Here is a 20,406-nt window from a genome sequence, read left to right as displayed (position 1 = left end):
ATAAGCTACGAAGGTCTAGAAAGTAACTTCTCCCCCTATTCATTTCTAGGTTAGAAAAATTACTCTTTGAGGTAATGGTAGTAATTCACTAAATTAAAGACTCAGCATAGAGGCCTTGACTTGAACCTTAAAAGTTTCGACTATGTCAAGATAAAGTCTTATGAGATAAGCCATGCAAAACCCAATACAAAATACCCATGTGACAAAATAAAGTCATTCTCTGGGTATAGTACGTACCCAAATGTGTGTAATTTCTGTCCTAAAGAAATGTGGGCACAGATCAGACCCCCAGCAGATGGAATGGCTGTGACCACTCAGGCCCTCCAGGCCGTGTGTCCCAATGTTCCATAGCCCTGTCCAAGTGTGACAAACTTTTGTTACACTCCTCAAGTCTCTTGACCCATGGGGACACCCAAATCACCACCTGAGTAGAGGGCCTCATTGAGCCGTGTAAGTATGACCCAAGTTTATCAGACCTTCTGCTTTCTCCATTTCCTGATCTGTTTTCTACACAGGTTCTAGAGCTGTGCCCAACCCCACTTATTCCTCCTACTGCAGAGACGTGGTTTTCAAACTATAGTTCTGGAAACCTTGGAATCCCATGGAGCATCCCAGGGGCCAGCATAGACTTTTTTAACATCCCAGGGGCCAGTTAAAAAGGGAGGGCTGCTGGGTCCTTTCCTTACCCCTCTGTTCCACCACAGCAATTATGCTTCTTTCTTATTAGATGTTGGCATTTCAGGGCACACTTGAATTTCCAACTCAGATGAGGAACCTGTTAGGCTTGACTAGTCCCAGAGGCGGAGAGGATGCCTGAGCAGTGTGACTCACCCATCACACACCTTTACTGGAAGGATGGGCACTGCCCTCCCTTGGGTTTTCCCAGCTTCCACCAGCAGGCTCTGAGGTGCTTGTGCCCGTGCCAAGCATGTGACACAACAACATCTGTGTTTGATGTGACCCTCAACAACATCTCCTTAGAGTAGGAATGACCATTCTGTTTTATAGGCGAATAAAGTAGCCCAAATAGGTAAAGGGCTTCCGAAATGGAAGCGGTATGGCTATCGAGTGGCAGAGCCAGGACACAAACTCCAGTCTCCAGGTTCTGAATGCCAGCTTGGCCCACGATGCTCTATTACAGAACCTGTGTCCAACCCTACCTTATGTGAGGTGCTTCACCTCTGTACTCATGTATTCCTTGGATCTCATATTCCCAAGAAGGCTGTAGCAATTTCCTAACTAAAAGAGGGTGTGAGGGAAGAAGTGGGAGTAAAAAAGGAAGACTACAGGGACCAGCCTTCCCTAGAACTTCTATAAACCTCTTGCTACATACACTGGTCTTCATGAAACCACCCATTGCCAGTACTAAAAAACAAGCAAGCAAATTACCGAACATGACTAATGGACACAATGAAAGTAGTAAAAGTCAGCAGCTGGCATCATTCAGGTGTGCATTTCCTTGATATTTTGGGCACATGGTGGGGCTTCTGGATAACTTGCTTCTGCTCTTAAATACATTTCAGGAAACATGTTATTCCAAAGTAAATAAACAGGCAACTCCTAGACTAGTTCTAAAAATAATACAAATGAATATTTCAAGAATCCTGATGGCACATCCAATGAGAACGAGTGAGAAGAAGAGTAGCAGGAAAGAGACATAGTTCCTCTGTTTTCAAGAATACAGAAGACTTAAAAGTATGCATACATTCTATTCGTAACTTAAATAAAACGTATGCATCACGTAAAAGCTGCGGTGCTTACATAGTATGGAACTGCCTCTCTCAAATGCTGAGAAAGCGATTGATTCAACTGCACTGTTTCTGTGATTTGTGAAATGAACACAAAGAGGTTGACTCGGCTTATAGAAGATGATATTCAGGTCAAAACTCAACACGTGCACACAATCCATGTGAATCTCCTATTACTATATCCAAGAATTGTACCATGGAAGGTCTTTTTCTCATAACTGCTGCTGGGAAACATTCAACAGAAATTCCTTCTCCCTGGAGCAATAACTCCTTCATGAATTTGACGCAGGGAAGTCTTTGCAAATGCACATGCACATGGGGCTTTCTGAATATGTTACCTGAGCAGAAAAGTCAATGAGCTTTGGAAGCAGCACTTTGCCACCTTCATCGCTCTTCAGGAAATCCAGCAAACTGCCTATGGAGAAAGAAAGAACAAGTTAGTGCAGTTCAAACACGCAAGAAAAAATCCAAACAAAATTCACATCATCATTATTATTATTACAGGGGAACCCCCCACAATATGATTGGCTTTGCAGTTCTCTATGGTTAAATAAAGCCTTTTCCCGACATTGGTCAAACCCAGTCCCCTCTAATCTGTTACCTTTGACCTGATGTGAAACATGGCATGTGCTCCAGGTGAGAATGTGGGTGGATACCACTTTTCTCACTACAGGTGTCTGAGAACCATGCATTTCAGAGTACTTGCCACCGTGATCCACTCACTGCAGCCTCCCAATCTTTAGCGAGCTCACTGGAAGGCCTACCCTCTGCAGACACTTAGCCAGGTTCACTCCCATCTGTATCCAGCAAAAAGCACAGAACTTGGCACATACTGTAGGTGCTCAATGAATGTTTCTTGAGACAGGGTCTTACTCTGCCACCCAGGCTGGAGTGCAGTGGCATGATTACAGCTCACTGTAGCATCAGCCTCCCAAGCTCAAGCAATCCCTCCACTTTCAGCCTCCCATGTAGCTGAGGGTACATGCCATCACATCCAGCTAATTCTTTTATTTTTTTGTAGAGATAGGATTTCACCATGTTGCCCAGGCTGGTCTCAAATTCCTGGACTCAAGCAATCCTCCCACCTTGGCCTCCCAAAGTGCTGGGATTACAGGTGTGAGCCACCACGCCTGGCCTCAATGAGTATTTGATGAGTGAACTGCGCTTTGGAAAAAAGTGGAACCTACCTAAGAAGGAGTGTGCTGCTGAGTAAACTCTCCAACCTCCACGGCTTCGTCTCTAAAAACAAGACCTGTTTTTCCCCTAGAACTTTAAGTACCAGCCTCACGGGCAGCCTTGGTCAAGTTGTTTACCTCATCTAGGTCTCTGTAAAATGGGCATGTACTAGAGGCTATATTAGAGTTTGGGGGAGGCTGGAATCAAATGTTGCATCCAAAGCACATACCATGATGGTTGGCAGGTAGCAAATGCTCAGTAAACATTATGCAATCTCATCCATGACACAGAACAATAGTACTTAGCCCTCAGGCTGCTGAAAAGACTAAGTGAGATTACCCATAGGAAGCACCAAGAGAAGTCTGGTGTATAGTAAGTGCTCAGTAAATATTAGGCATTGTTGGCCAGGCTTGGTGGCTCACGCCTATAATCCCAGCACTTTGGGAAGCCAAGGCAGGTGGATCACCTGAGGTCAGGAGTTCAAGACCAGCCTGGCCAACATGGTGAAATCCTGTCTCCACTAAAAAATACAAAAATTAGCTGGGTATGGTTGCAAGACCTGTAATCTCAGCTACTCAGGAGGCTGAGGCAGGAGAATCGCTGGAACCTGGGAGGCAGAGGTTGCAGTGAGCTGATATAGTGCCACTGCACTCCAGCCTGGGTGATAGAGAGAGACTCTGCCTCAAAATATATATATATATAAAAGGCATTGTTACATAGGAAAACTCATATTAACATCTATCATTAAGAATATTCTAAGTCAATTAATTCAACAATATTTACTGAACTCCTATAAGGTGTCCGGCTCTGAGCCTGAATTCTGAGCTATAGCAACCCAAGCCACAAGAGCTAATTGGTTTGTTTGCTTTAAAACAAACAAACAATGTCCTTGTTTGGAAGGACTCTGAGTGACTGATATTTTGAAATACTCACAGATATTAAATAAGAAAATATAATATCCATCTTTTGAATCTATTCAGCTATGACATCATATTATCATCTCCATTGTGCATGAAATGATTGTTAATCCTGGATCATTGCTTATGTTTCTTCATTACTTCTGAGGACTTTTAAAAAAATAATTTGGCAGTTTATTAGTATGTTTCCTGAACTGGATGGGAACACAGGAAGAAGGATGTTGATTCGAAGTCTTCTATATGAAGGTGATCACAGTAGAAGAAAAATTGATTGCTTGAAGTCTATTCTCCTGCAATTCTGTGATTACACAGGACTTTAACCTCCGCAAGTTTTAAAAAACGTTAATATTTAAAAGTGACACCCTGAACATTTAGATAATGCTGGAAAGGAAAATGAATATTAGATAACGCTAAGGAGCAAAAAGAGGCTGGGTGCTCATGCCTGTAATCCTAGCACTTTGGGAGGCCGCGGCGGGCAGATTGCCTGAGCTCAGGAGTTTGAGATCAGCCTGGCCAACGTGGCGAAACCCCATCTCCACTAAAAATACAAAAAATTAGCTGGGCATGGCAGCATGTGCCTGTAGTCCTAGCTACTAGGGAGGTTGAGGCAGAAGAATTGCTTGAACCTGGGAGGCAGAGGTTGCAGTAAGCAGAGATTGCACCACTGTACTTAAGCCCAGGCAACAGTGTGAGACGTCTCCAAAAAACAAAAACAAAAACAAAAACAAAAAAACCAAAAGGAAGAGGAATTTGGTACTGAACAATCTGTACTAAATCTGTAGTATTAGAATTCTGGGAACTCACATTTTAAGCATATGACAAAAAATACTCCTTTTTGAAATACATAGTAATTCATTTGATAAATATTCATTGGGGGTGACTAGATATGGGGTACTATCCTCGGGGCAATAGGTACATGCAGGTAGACACAGAGAAAACAGGGGGATTAGATTTCAATTCTGTGACATGGGATTACTTCCGGTGATTAGGTTTATAAACTGCTTTGTCCTCCCATATTTCCTGATTTTTCAGTAGTGTGTATACTATTTGATAATTAAACTATTTGAGTGACTCTGAACACTTACACATTTTACTTTTTGAGTTTGAAGCCCTTGCAAGCTCTGGGCAGTGAGAGGAACTCACCCTTGGCCATGTACTCGGTGATAATGTAAATGGGCTCCTCCCTGGTGACCACAGCGTACAGCCTCACGAGCTTATCATGCTGCAGAGTCTTCATGAGGTTGGCTTCTTCCAGGAAGGCTTGCACAGACATAGTGCCCGGCTTCAGGGTTTTCACAGCCACCTTGGTACTGTTGTTATAGTAACCTAGGAAGAAAAAAGAAGATGGGTATGCTTTATAAAACAGAAAATTTAGCTGGGGGCAATGGCTCATGCCTGTAATCCCAGCACTTTGGGAGGCCGAGGCGGGTGGGTCACCTGAGGTCAGGTGTTCAAAACCAGCCTGGCTAAAATGGTGAAACCCCGTCTCTACTAAAAAAACAAAAATTAGCTGGGCGTGGTGGTGGGCACCTGTAATTTCAGCTACTCAGGAAGCTGAGACAGGAGAATTACTTGAACCAGGGAGGTGGAGGTTGCGGTGAGCTGAGATCGTACCACTGCACTCCGGCCTGGGTGACAGAGTGCAACTCCGTCTCAAAAAAAAAAAAAAAATTTAAAACTTCACTTTGTAGATGCAGAGTTAGCAAAAAATTTAATTACAGATAGAAAAAGCCTGAGTTAAAACACTATGTAGTGATAAAATTAGGGAGGCTAGATGAAAAGTATCTAGGAATTTCCTTTACCAAAAAATGTTTAAATTATTCAAAAATCAAAAGATTTCTATGAAATAATAGTAAAAACGTTTTTATTGGCACTCTACCATGAGGACTAATATTTGTCCTCTATTTATTGATTTATTTATTTTTAGACTAAGTCTTGCTCTGTCGTCCAGGCTGGAGTGCCATGGCACGATCTTGGCTCACTGCAACCTCCACCTCCTGGTTTCAAGTGATTCTCATGCCTCAGCCTCCCGAGTAGCTGGGTTTACAGGTGCCCACCACCACACCTGGCTAATTTTTGTATTTTTAGTAGAGACGGGGTTTCACCATGCTGGCCAGGCTAGTCTCAAACTCTTGACCTCAAGTGATCCGCCAGCCTTGGCCTCCCAAAGTGCTGGGATTACAAGCGTGAGCCACTGTGCCCAGCCGAGGACTAATATTTTTCTCTAATAATAAAATATTCTTTATTCAAGACCAAAAAAAACCCCAAAACTCTATATATGCTATAATCCCTTACATACATATACATACACACACAGGCATACACTCACATTATAATCCCCATTTTAAAATGCAGACATATTTTATAGATACACAGACACACACATATAAACAATGGTCTGGAAGAAAATACACCAAAATACACCAAATGCTGGTTATTTCCAATGGTGCAATTATGAGTGATTTTAATTTTGCTTACCATATCTTTTAACCATTTACCAAATTTTCTTTAAAACAGGTGTTCTTTATAAAAATTACTTACATATACTATCTTTAAAGTACAATATACTAGAGTCAAACAAGCACTTCCCAAAATTTGCAGACAACTGGACTTGGGTGACTGTTAGTGAAAAAGGATCCCCCACTGAAAGGACAGGGAGCCCCTCCCTCCACTCCTCCCCCACCCAGGAGATGCAGCAGGTGCCCTGGGAGGACTTCAGGGGAAAAGCCTGCCTTTGTTCACCCCAGCATTTCCCACACTTTCTTGATCTCAGAACACTTGTTCAAGTAGCCTCTGACACTGCATGGAACACGCTCTGGGCAATACTAACTCCTTAGTATGGTCCCCCTGAGGCACCACCCTTCTGGGACTGGGATTGAGCACTTTAACCCTGACTTTCTCTTGGGAAAGCCTTTTCTCAGTAATTTGGCAAAGCAGAAATATTAATCATCATAATCTTCCTTTCTGTCCTCTCTTCTGTTTCCACCTTTCTCTTGAAATAAAAAAAAAAAAAAAAAAAAAGTGGGGAAGGGAGTAGCAGCTGGTGGTGCCACTGCAAATCTCCTTGCAGGTTCCTGCTGCCTGGTGCACAACAGCTGGATAGCACCTGCCCTAAGGAAAGGTGACGTGGAGTGGACGGTCCCCTTTTTAGGGTGCAAGAGTATCTGTATGTGAATAGCATAGAAAGATGACTGGAAGCCTGCTGAGTAAAACAGCAGTGATTATCCCTGGCTGGTAGAATTTGGAGTGACTTCTGCTTTCTCTTGTTCTTTTCTACTCTGATTGTATTTGTCAAGGAGTATGTACTCTTTTCTTTTCTCTTCTCTTCTCTTTCTTTTTTTCAGGAGAGACAGGGTTTTGCCATGTTGGCCAGGCTGGTCTCGAACTCCTGACTTCAGCTGATCTGCCCACCTTGGTCTCCCAAAGTGCTGGGATTGTAGGCATAAGCCACTGTGCCCAGTCAAGTATGTACTTTTTAATAAAATGATTTTTTTAAATAATAAAGAAATGTATTATACATCTCCTTCCAAGCCTTCAAACAAGTAAGAAAAAGTTCATTTATAGCTAGCAGTCAACCTGTCCAGTGATGTTTCTTCTGGTCATGAAGACTGATTCCTCTATTAAATGTTTTATTTTGTACTCCACTTTGGTTAATACTTAGGAGCTTGCAGTGCTCTATAGAAAAATAAGGCTAGACAAGGTGGCTCATGCCTGTAATCCCAGCACTTTGAGGGGCAGGAGGATCGCTTGAGCCCAGGAGTTCAAGACCAACCTGGGCAATATAGTGAGACTCCCATCTCTAAAACAAAAGAAAGAAAAGAAGTAGAAGAATGCAGTATAAAATAAGTGTTAGAACATATGGAGAAGATAGTAACATAAAGCTGACAAAAAAATCCTAGGTCCTTTTAAAAAGCCACCACCTACCTAAAATAATGGAATTATGAATATATTAAATTGTTCTGCCATCTAAATGCATAATTACAAGCAATATGGTATTTTCTGTAGATCTTAAGAGTTATTTTAAAGTACATTCCACCAACAAAAGACTTTTAATATTACATTTAAATCAAAAAGGGTTTATTATAATTTTTTTAAAGTTTATAAACCCTAACCCTAACCCCAGCCCTAACTCTAACCCTAAGTTACATGAGCATATCCATAGCAAATCACAACAGGAAAATACATGATATAAAATATACGAAAATACATAAAATATATGATACATATAACTGCCAGGAACTGGCATCCAGAACATATAAAGGATTCTCACAAATCAATAAGAAAAATCAGAAGAAATAGGCAAAGGCTTGGATGGGCATTTCAACAGAAGAAATTCATATGACTAATAAACATGTGAAAAGTACTCAATCTTCTTAGTAACCAGGGAAATGCAAATAAAGTCATGAGAAACCACTGCCAAGCTTAGCAAAAATTTTTAAAGTCTGGCAATATCGAGTGCTGCTGAGCACCTGCCCCTTGGGAGGGACTCTGGGGCAGCTGCCCTAGGCCCCATTCTGTGTTCTTTGCTGAGCATCACTGAAATTCAATTGCACAGCTTCTGTGACAACATCCAAGGTGCCCGTGAAGGATGCTGAGTGCATAATTCCTTCTGGATAACCACCTACGGCCTGTGCTGCCTTGGGGCCCACATCTCTCTAAGTACAGCTCTGCTAGTCGGAAAAGGGGACATGGGGACTGGCATATTGCTGGTGAGAATCTAAGCTGGGACCGGCACTTTGAAAAATAAGTTGGCAATAACTTAGAAGAGCTGAAGATTCATACACTTTATGATCTAGCAAATCCACTCCCACTCACCCTAGAGAAACTCACGCATGCTTGGACCAGCACAAAAATATGCAGCACATTGTTCATAGCAGCCCAAACTGGGAACAACTCTGATATAGTCTGGATGTTTGTCCTCTCCAAATCTCATGGTGAAATTTGTTCCCCAGTGTTGGAGGTGGGGCCTGGAGGGAGGTATTTGGGTCATGGGAATGAATCCCTCATGAATGGCTTGGGGCCATCCCCGTGGTAAAGAGTGAGTTCTTGCTCTATTAGTTCACAAGAGAGCTGGTTGTCTAAAAGCATGGCACCTCTTTTGGTCACTCTCTTGCTCTCACTGTGTGACATGCTCGCCCCGTTTTGCCTTCCTTTTTGAATGGAAGCTTCCCGAGGCTTCACCAGAAGCAGAGACAGGTGCCATGTTTCTTGTACAATCTGCAGAACTGTGAGCCAAATAAACTTTTTCTTTATAAGTTACCCAGTCTCAGGTATTCCTTTAGCACAGCAAAATGGACTAACACGAACTCCAATTTCATCAGTAAATGGTGAAATAAATGGATAAACGATCACATATCTTGAAAACACATGCAGCACAGCACAATATAGCATGAAGATGAATAAACCATAGCCACACCCAAAAGCATGGATGCATCTCACCAACACCATATGGAATGAAGATGAATGAACCATAGCCACAGATGCATCTCACAAACACAACATGGGATGAAGATGAATGAACTATAGCCACACCCAAAAGCACGGATGCATCTCACCGACCATAGGAACTGAAGATGAATGAATTGTAGACACACCCAAAAGCACTGATGTACCTCACCAACACCATATGGCATGAAGATGAATGAACTGTAGCCACACCCAAAAGCATGGATACATCTCACCAACATGACATGGGATGAAGATGAATGAACTATAGCCACACCCAAAAGCACGGATGCATCTCACCGACCATAGGGACTGAACATGAATGAATTGTAGCCACACCCAAAAGCACAGATGCACCTCACCAACATCATATGGCATGAAGATGAATGAACTGTAACCATACCCAAAAGCATGGATACATCTCACCAACACGACATGGGATGAAGATGAATGAACTGTAGCCACACTCAAAAGCACGGATGCATCTCACAAACATGATATGGAATGAAGATGAATGAACTGTAGCCACACAAAGAAGCATGGATGCATCTCACCAACACCATATGGAATGAAGATGAATGAACTGTAGCCACACCCAAAAGCATGGATGCATCTCACCAACCCGTTGAGTAAAAGAGGCAAGACATAAAAGGGCATATTTGGTAAAATTCATTCATATAAAGTACAAAAACAGGCAAAACTGAGCTATGTTTTTGGGGGATACATACATCCCCATATAGAAAAGTGGTAAAATTAAGAAAAGTCAGGAAACCATCAGGAAGGTTGGAATAGCTGTTGTGTCTGGGGGACAGGTAGGGTGTGGGTGGGAGGGCATGGGTGGAGGGTGGGGGCTTCTGGGGCTAGCAAGTTTCCTTTCAGAGGTCCGCACACCAGTTTTTGCTTTGTAATTATTTGTGAAATCAGATATTTGTGTTTGCATTTTCTGCTTGCTTGTTACATTACGTAGCAATAAAAGTTAAAGAAACTAAACCATTTCCCTCTTGCCATCATAAAAACAATGGAGCTCATGGAGACTCTTATACAATAGAAAAGTATGAGTAAAGGATGACGGAAAAAAAAAACGCTTTCCAAGGTCGGGGGGAAAGTTATCAGGAAATATTGCAGCTGCAGATATTTTAAATACTGATAAGGAGTTTGAGGTGAGTGGTAGATAAAGCAGCTGTGTCAAACATGGTCCAAGAATGGCAGCAGCTCCCAGATGATCTCTTAGGGCCGTGACATTGAAACAATAGGGTGGTTTTCATCCCTCTGTTAAAGGCATGATTTTTATTCAGTGCTAAGGATCAAATCACAGGTTTCCAAGATACTCTCTGGTAGTTTGAAGGTTCAAATTAACCTAGTCATGGAGATTTGGGTTGTCAATATGGATGAAAAATTATGTTAAAAAAATCTTTTTGAGCCGGTAAAAAGTGTCTTGTGGAGTGCCACTTTGCCACAGTTAAAGAAATCTGATGTGGCATCTTGAGAGCGCTCTAGTACCGGCTGTGACTGGCTGGCTAAAAAGTGCCCACGTACCGCGAAAGGGAGAGTGCTTTTTAAAAAATGCTTGCAGTTGATTTTGGAAGTGGGTTGGTGATTAATCTCAAGGCAGTTGGTTCAAATGAGAATTTATCGAGCAAAATTCAATTTAAAATAAGTTTCCTTCCTTCCTCAGGGTCTCTTCATAGACCAAGCAGTCAGAGGAAACATCGTCCTTAGCCTAGCTGCCCAGTTGATTCCCTGGGAATAGGACAATCCGCAGAGGAAGCATGTCACCCAAGTCAGATGTCACCAGGATCACACAAACAAGAGGAAACAGCTTGAAGCAGAGACACCTCTTTCTTTTATCCCCACCCAGCCCCTTCCCCCAAAGAACAGGTCACTTCCTAGTATTTGTTCACTGCATTTCAGGCCAAAAAAATGCAGACCATAAAATGAAATGGGTTGTCCGTGAACAATTCCTTATGTTTAATAAAAATATTAACTTACTTGGTTAATAGTGATAGAATTTTAATTGTTATTTTTCTATCAATGAGAAAAGCTGGCCTGCTTATCCTTTGAGAAACTAAAAAGGATAAGAGAAAACTAAATTCTGGCAGCTCAAAATTGGGAGAGGGGGTATCCTTCAGCCTGTTTGTAATATAAAATCACCAATCACAACTCTTTTGGTTGTATTCCCAATATTCCTCTGCTATGTGTACTCAACGTATTTAAATTATTTCCGGAGTGAAGAAGGAGCTCCCTGACTGACAGGCAAACTCAGTCCCTACAAGCAAAAGATCCCAAGTCAAAATTTTCTATTTTTTCTCTTCTATTTTCTTTTCTTCGCCTTCCCTTCTTTTCCTTCCTTCCTCCATTCAACATAAGACTGGAAGAAGGCCGGGCGCAGTGGCTCACGCCTGTAATCCCAGCACTTTGGGAGGCCCAGGCGGGCGGATCACGAGGTCAGGATATAGACACCACGGTGAAACCCTGTCTCTACTAAAAATACAAAAAATTAGCCGGGCGCGGTGGCAGGTGCCTGTAGTCCCAGCTACTAGGGAGGCTGAGGCAGCAGAATGGCGTAAACCCGGGAGGCGGGGCTTGTAGTGAGCCCAGATCACGCCGCTGCACTCCAGCCTGGGCGATGGAGCAAGATCTGTTTCCAAAAAAAAAAAAAAAAAAAGACTGGAAGAAAAGCACAAGTAAAAAATGAACACTGATCAATGCCAATATTCTGGACATTGCATATAAATGGAACAGTATAATATGTGCTCCTTTGGGACTGATTTCTTTCACTTAACATAGTGTTATCATACGTCATCCATAAAACAACATGGCATCCATGTTGAAGCATGCCAGGTCATTTTTTTCTTTATTGCCAAATACTCCATTGTATGAATATACCACATTTTATTGACCCATTCATCATCTGATGGACATTTGGGTTGTTTGTACTTTTTGGCTATTACAAATAATGCTACTATGAACACTCATGTACAAGTTTCTGTGTGGACATATGTTATCCTTTTTGTATTATTTCTTACAATGACATGTAAATCCACAATTATCTCAAAATAAAAAAAATTAAAAAGCAAAAATACAAACAACTTCTATTTAGTGGGGAAACCCTGGGCACTTTCTTTCCTCTACTGTGTAGCCTTTGCACTAATATGACACATTTCCTTTCTAAAGATATTATTTAATAACAGTACTTTGAATGCTGTCAGTTGAACTTACCTGCACAATTTCTTTCAATTGTTATGCAATCCCTCTGAGACAGGTTCCGTTAAACCCCACTTTAGATGAGGCTCTACTGCCTCTGTCATTTAAAACATTATTAGTAAATCAAGTAAAAAACACAATTTAAAAAGTGAGAAAAGGACTTGAACATAAGTTTCTCCAAAGAAGACATAGAAATGACCAGGAAGGACATGAAAAGACGCTTGGCCACTAATTATTTGGAAAACACAAATCAAAACTACAGTTAGATACCATCTCACATCTATTAAAATGACAACTACCAAAAAAGCCAACCAGCCAACAAAAAAAATCCCCAAAACAGAAAATAACAACTGTTGGTGAGGCTGTGGAGAAACGGAACACTTATACACTGTCAGTGGGAATGCAAAATGGTGTAGCCAATATAGAAAACACTACGGCAGTGCCTCAAAATTTTAAAGATAGAATTACAGGATCCAGCAATTCCACTACTGGATTTATACTCAAAGGAATGGAAAATAAGGTCTCAGAGAGGTATCTGTGCACCTATGTTCACAGTGGCATATTCACAAGAGCCAAAATGTAGAAACAACCTAATTGTCCATCAACAGATGAATAAACAAAATGTTACGTATGCATATAAAGGAATATCATTCAGCCTTAAAAAGCAAAGAAATTCTGACACATGCTATGACATAACATAAACCTTGGAGACCTCACGCTACATGAAGTAAGCCAGAGTCAAAAAGACACACTGTATGATTCTAATTATTTGAGGTACCTAAGGTAGTCAAATTCATAGAGACAGAAAGTAGCATGGTGGTTGCCAGAAGCTGGAGGGAGAAGGGATCAGGAAGTTGGTGTTAAAGAGTACAGTCTTTCAGTTTTATCAGATGAAAAGAGAGTATGGAGATTGTTCGCATAATAATGTAGATGTATTTAACCTACTGAACTGTACACCTAAACATCGCTAAAAAGCAAATTTTATGTCACGTGTATTTTACCACAATTTTTAAAAACAGAATGAGCAAATCTATTCAAGTGATGTATTTTCTCAAGATTTTTACCCTGTTTCAGACAGTCTAAAAAGGAACAATTTGCATAGAACAATCACATACTTTCCAACACCCCATTCTCCTCTCTTCTAAACTTGTTTCTCCCAGGCACCACCTGGATATATGATAAGCAAAAGTTATCTAAAATCAAGGTTGTGTGCAGGAAAGGAAGAGAAATAGACAGGGGGATTTGATGTATCTGGAATTAGAAGAAAGGAGGTTTTCCCAATCCCAGAAAGGACCAATGTTCTTAAGCTCCAGGTGCACAATTTTAGTGCAGACTTGCACCTTATGACAGAACAGGGGATGTAAGCAGGTCTGCTGAGGTGTGCGCCCCAGGCTGCCTAGATCCTGACTTCTTGCCCCCAGCCTCACCAGGCACCCCCTGGCAGATGCACTGACACCACAGCTGACAGCAGCACTTTTGATGCCAGGCATCCAGGCTGGCAGCAACTGCATATTTGTTTATTTATTTTTTGAAATGGGGTTTCACTCTGTCACCCAGGTTGGAGTGCAGTGGTGCAATCTCAGCTCACTGCAACCTCCACCTCCCAGGCTCAAGCGATCCTCCCACCTCAGCCTCCTGAGTAGATGGAAACACAGGTGCAACACCATCACGCTCAACTAATTTTCTTTGTATTTCTGGTAGAGTCAAGGTTTCACCATGTTGTTCAGGCTGGTCTCGAACTTCTGAGCTCAGGCGATCTACCTGCCTCGGCTTCCCAAAGTGCCAGGATTACATGAGTCACTGTGCCTTGCCAACAACTGCATCTTTAAAAACAGTGTTATTGAGAAATAATTCACTCAAGCAGTTGGATTTGAATGTACTTGGTTCACTGTACTTATCTCTCAGGTGCAAACAGCATGCAATTTGATGCTTTATCCTGGCTTTGCAGCTGAATAGGAGAGGTTGGAACAAAATTCCAAGCTATCACTTTATTTGCAGGGCTACTGATTTAGGGTGAACCAGTACATCCTGGTTAACCTCCCTCTACATTTCTTTTCATGGCAGACATGTTAATTACTTTGCCAGCAAATATCCATAGGAAAGTCTAATTGGATTATTTATAGTTCTATTTTATGATTAAAATTGGGGAAAAGGCATCAAAATATAGCTTCCAATAACTAGAATCAAATACAAAAAAGTGATGATAATAAAAATAGGGCACATGGAGTCAGACTCTGGGAAACATCCTAGGTGCATAATCTCATTCTTCCTTTGAACAACTGATAAGATAGGAGTTTGTCCATTTCACTGATGTGGAAACTGAGGCTAGGGAAGTCAAATTAAGTTAGAAACAGTATAGCAAATAATTGAGTCCAGGGTTCCCAGATGCCAGAGCAGCCTGCCTCTCTCACTGCCTTGAATGACCTTGAGTAAGTTGCTTATCTGATTCTGTGATCTCAATGATCACAGAAACGCCTGTCTCATTCGCAGTGCTACAGCAATGAGTATGTGAGAATGTCAATGCAAATGCACTTAGAGCAGGGCCCGTAGAGCCTGTACACTCTTTTTTCCCTTCCTCCTGTCTTCTCCTCCTTCTCCCCACGCAAAGTCACAGTAAGTACTCAGATGGACTAAGAGCACAATTAACTGTGATTGTGATCCTGGTTTTCCTGCCAATACTCTCAGTGAACAGACGGGGAAGCCGGGAAGAGAAGGCAGAAGTCCCTGGTTCTTGATGTGAGCCAGTGGGGTTGGAACAGACATGTTCAAAGAGCGAGGGAGGAGGACAGAAAGGACTGAAGCTTTATAGAGAAGTGGCGGCTTCTAAGAGGGAAGAGAATTCGCAGATCGTGCTGAAACCATTTGGAGAAAGTTCTTTTTACACAATCTTAAAGAAACTTCCCACAGAGTATTTATTTATTACAAAAGGGAGTAAAAAGTTGCCATGGAGAAACTAAATTTAAATGATCCATTTAAACTTTTGGATCACTTTAAATAAAAGTGATGGTGGATCACTGTAGACAAAATCAAATAGAACATCATTAAGAATAGGACCAGCTAATACTATGCCTCTTGACAGGTGCACTGAGAACACAGCACTGCTTAGGTGCTTAGACACTCTTCACAAAACTCAGCAAGTCACATCTGCACTTAGTCTCAGGTGGTCAACAATAATAATAACATCTATGTATGTGTACGTAAATAAAAGAATAAGAAAATTAGGACAATATTAACAACTGGTGAATCTACGTGAAGGGTATACAATATTCATTATACTATTCCTGCTCCATTCTGTAGATTTGGAAAAAAAAAAAAATAAACATCATCGGAGGAAAAAAGAAGCGAAGTCATTTTTTTAATGAGCAGATAACAGTTTTGTGGTTCTTCAAAAAGTTCAACAGAGGCTGACCACACGCCCCAGCAATTGAACTCCTAGGTTTATACACTAGAGAAATGAAAATGTGTCCACACAATAATTTGTATGTGAACGTTCATATAGCATTATTCATAATAGTCAAAAGGTAAAAACAACTGAAAGGTCCACTAATGGATAAGTAGATAAACAAACTCTGGTATAGTCATGCAATGGAATATTACTCAGCCATAAAACAAGAAAATTCTAATACGTTCTACAACATGGATGACCTTGAAAACATTATGCTAGGTGAAATACGCCAGACACAAAAGAACAAATAAATGATTCCGCTTATACGAGGTACCTAGAGTGGTTAAATTCATAGAGACAGAAACAATGGTGGCTGCCAGGGGCTGAGTGGTGGGAGAAATGAAGAGTGATTGTTTATTGGGTACATTGCTTCCTTTTGGGATGATGAAAACATTTTGAAAGTAGATGGAGGTGGTGGCTGCACAATATTGTGAATGTACTAAATGTCACTGAATTGTTCGTTTTAAATGATTAATTACGTCATGTGAATTTCATGTTAATTAAAAAAAGAGCACATAGAGAAATGAGGAGGAAGATGTTCCAACTTAGACAATAGAGTGTGCCTGGGAAGAGACAACATTCAGGGTGAGCACTCACACCCATGAATCTGCTGAGTGGAACAGAAACGGAGGACCTGATTTGTACTGCCAACCAGTTCTGACATGTGCCAATCCAAACGGAGAATGTGAAGTCATGTAATTACAGTTTACCTGAATTCTGCAAATATGTGCAGAAAGACTTATAGTGCAGTAAGAATTAATGATAGGCTGGCTCAGTATGTGCCGTGTTTAAAAGACACTTTGGCTCAAGAGGGGCCAACAGGAGAAAGTGAGCAAGGCTGTGATCCCAAGGGCCAAGACTGCAGAGGGAAAACCTGGATGCAGAGGTGACATGCCCACGTGGCTGCAGCTTCTGCTCTGCCGGGGCTGGAGAGTGTTTAAAAGCCATCTGCCCCTTTCATTTAGAAATCACATTTGCTTTCACTCAACAAAGCTGACACAGAAAAAGTGACGCAGTCAGATGTGTGTGACCTAACATGTTACCCTTTCCAGAAATAACCACACATTCCATTAGAACCATTAAAAGAATGTTATGCTTTAGCATTTTTGTTCTAAAAACCTCTTATCACTAAAGAAATTCGCATTCACTATGAAAATATTTATTTATTTATTTATTTATTTATTTATTTAGAGGCAGGGTCTCACTGTGTCACCCAGGCTGGAGTACAGGAGTGCCATCTCAGTCCACTACAGCCTCGACCTCCTTGGCTCAAGTGATCCTCCCACCTCAGCCTCCCAAGTAGCTGGAACTACAGGCACACACCATGGCACCTGGCTAATTTCTTTATTTGTAGAGATGGGGTCTCCCTATGTTGCTCAGGCTGTTCTCGGCCTCCTAGGATCAAGCAATCTTCCTGCCTCGGCCTCCCAAAGTGCTGGGATTACAGGCATGAGCCGCTGTTCTCAGCCCACTATAAAACTTTTTTAAAAGTAGGTAGATGAAAAGAATCCCCTGGAAAAAGCCACTGCTATAATCTTGCTGCACTTCTTGCCAGCCTGAGAAGGCAATACTTAATGGTAAGAAATGATTTATTCAGGATGTGACTTTGAGAACCTCAGAAACTTTCTTGGTGACCCTCAAATTATAATACATTGAGGCTTTCTATTAAGCCAATGGGTCCCAGCCCTAAGATAACCTTTCCCAGAGATGGAAGCAAATTTCTTGCGCTTGAACTGTGCATCCAGAGAATCTGGCGATGAGGGAATCATGAAGAAATGGGCAGATGATCAAGATAAATACCCATTACTCCCCTCCTTACAAACATTAAAAGAATTACTAAGTCGCAAGAAAGAGCAAGAGCTGAAGTAAATAGATTTTGCAGGCCAGTTCTCAACCCCGACGGACACAGGAAAACAAAATAAACGATGCCTCTGACATAATTTAGTGTCTGGCTCAGAAGCTGATCGAAATTGGCTTGAGCCTTTACTTCTTCTGTCACGATCTCTAGAAGGACATAGTCCCCCGAGCCACGCACTTACCCATCCAGACTTCCCCAAACTGCCCAGCGCCGAGCCTTTTCACCAACTTGATGGACTCCCGGGGGATCTCCCAGGCATCTTTATCCCATGGCTTCTGTGGCTTGGGACTAATACAAGCCTTCTCCAATCTTCTGCACAAGCCATCTGGCTGCTCTAATTTGAAAGGGAAAAATTAAGGTTAAGAAATGCTATACTTTGGACTTCACCTGTGTCTATAAAGAAGAGTTTCAACTAGGAGCCTTATAGTGTCCAACCTGCCACAGTCTGTGAACTAAAATGCATCCTTCACATAATTGTGACTTTTGAAATTCGTGGGGGTTTTTGTTTATTTTTCTTTTTTTTGAGACGAAGTTTCACTCTTGTCACCAAGGCTGGAGTGCAATGGGTGATCTCAGCTCACTGCAACCTCCGCCTCCTGGTTTCAAGCAATTCTTCTGCCTCAGCCTCCCAAGTAGCTGGGATTACACCTGCCACTATGCCCAGCTAATTTTTATATTTTTTAGTAGAGACAGAGTTTCACTACGTTGGCCAGGCTGGTCACGAACTCCTGACCTCAAGTGATCCATCCGCCTCGGCCTCCCAAAGTGCTGGGATTATAGGCGTGAGCCACCAGCCTGAAATCTGTATAAGAAAAACCATTGAAAACATACTTGATTGTATTCATCAGCGCTGCTAACATACATGAACAAAAATAACAAAGCCAAGAGACAACCACAGGCTGACAGGTTGTCACACTTAATAAAATGTGATTTCAGATTACTGAGCCTACATTAAGCTTCACGGGGTACCATAGTGGGGAGTCGGTCATGTCACCACTGGACCCTAGGCCCCAGAACAGAGCCAGAGCACCACAAGCTCTCAGCATGTGTAGGATGCACACAGGAATGGGAGGGCGGAGGGAGGCAGGAATCTACAAAATCGGAAGCACGTTGCTCTCTCCATGTTTTGGGACTCAAGCAAACCTATAATATGCATTCCCTTCGAGCAGGTCATAGAAAGGAGCTGGGGCAACAACCACTCAACTGACTCCAGTCATACAGCAAAGGGACCCAGAGTTTCAGGCCCAGGCTTTGCAGGGCTGCAAAGTGGCACTGGAGACAGGGACATTGACCTGCCACTTCTAAATATTTCAGTGGTAGTGTTATTTCTGTTTGACTTTACCAAGAATATATATTACTTTTACACACACACACACACACACACACACAAACACAGACCTGCAAATCTGCATTCCTATTCCAGATATTCAGATGCGTTGTAAAAATATATGCAAAGATAACATATATTTTTCTCTTGGTAATTCTGGAACACTGAATGTCAAACAGCATGTACTACTAGGTGGGAAGGACTGGGAGGATCACAAGGATCAAATCTTACTTTGTGTATTTAACTACAGACGAATTAATTACTTTTATTTTATTATTTGTTTTTTGAAACAGAGTCTTGCTTTGTCACCCAGGCTGGAGTGCAGTGGGGTGATTTCAGCTCACTGCAATCTCTGCCTCCTCTGTTCAAGTGATTCTCCTGCCTCAGCCTCCCGAGTAGCTGGGGCTACAGGCACATACCACTATGCCTAGCTAATTTTTTTTTTCTGGTAGAGATGGGGTATCACCATGTTGGCCAGGCTGGTCTCGAACCCCTGACCTCAAGTGATCCACCTGCCTTGGCCTCCCAAAGTGCTGGGATTACAGGCGTGAGCCACTGTGCCTGGCCTAACTATAGATTAATTTAGAATCATTTATAGAATATGACCTGCAACTGTATCTAAGAGAAATATGATGCCTAAAAGTTTTAATATAAAAATAGTGTGTGACGTCTTATACATATCATAACAAATATATTTTGTCTTGTTGAACGTTCAGTTTTTACTTACTTTGGTAATGTTTAATCATGTCGCTGATACAGGGAAAAGTGATTCGTGGAGAGATGTAATAGCCCCCATTATCCAGACTTCTAATTTTGTAGTGCTTAATAACATCCCCATGCACAGGGTCAAAGTCTCTGACAGACAGAGAGAAGCTTCCTATGGGGGGGAAAGGTATAAGTAAATATTTATATCTCACAAATAAGATTTGCATTATACAACAACTGCAGTACACATTTTGTGATAAAAATATGCAAAATATATATATATGAAGTTTGTATAAAATGCACAATTTTAAAAGTCCTATAAAAATTCTACTTGACAAATGAAGCCACGTTTTGTTTGCTGTGTAGCTTGCCAACATACCATTTTCTTTCTTCATGATAATTTTTAAAAATTATTATTTAGCTACATTAAAAAATTTTTAAGTTATTTTAATTTTCTTTTTCTTTTTTTTTGTTTCACAGGTTCTTGCTCTGTCACCCAGGCTGGAGTACAGCGGCACAATCATAGCTAACTGCCGCCTTGACCTCCTGGGTTCAAATGATCTTTCTACTCCAACCTCTGA

General features: G+C 41.6%; 1 protein-coding gene across 3 annotated transcripts in view; it reads right to left on the bottom strand.

Moving 5' to 3' along the window:
* The window catches only part of LYN (LYN proto-oncogene, Src family tyrosine kinase), a 138,371-nt gene that overhangs the window by 42,201 nt on the left and 75,764 nt on the right, over positions 1-20,406 (bottom strand). For all 3 annotated transcript variants that reach the window (XM_045398277.2, XM_005563340.4, XM_005563341.4), the window contains 4 exons: positions 19,848-19,997; positions 17,975-18,127; positions 4,985-5,167; positions 2,087-2,163 (listed from right to left, as the gene is read on the bottom strand). In XM_045398277.2, coding sequence (XP_045254212.1) covers positions 2,087-2,163; positions 4,985-5,167; positions 17,975-18,127; positions 19,848-19,997 — 563 coding nt within the window. The remainder of the gene's footprint in view (positions 1-2,086; positions 2,164-4,984; positions 5,168-17,974; positions 18,128-19,847; positions 19,998-20,406) is intronic.

Source organism: Macaca fascicularis, chromosome 8 (genome assembly GCF_037993035.2).
Source record: "Macaca fascicularis isolate 582-1 chromosome 8, T2T-MFA8v1.1".
In the NCBI taxonomy this organism is placed as follows: domain Eukaryota; kingdom Metazoa; phylum Chordata; class Mammalia; order Primates; family Cercopithecidae; genus Macaca; species Macaca fascicularis.
The sequence above is the reverse complement of the archived record's forward strand: the minus strand, read 5'-3'. Positions and strand labels throughout refer to the sequence as shown.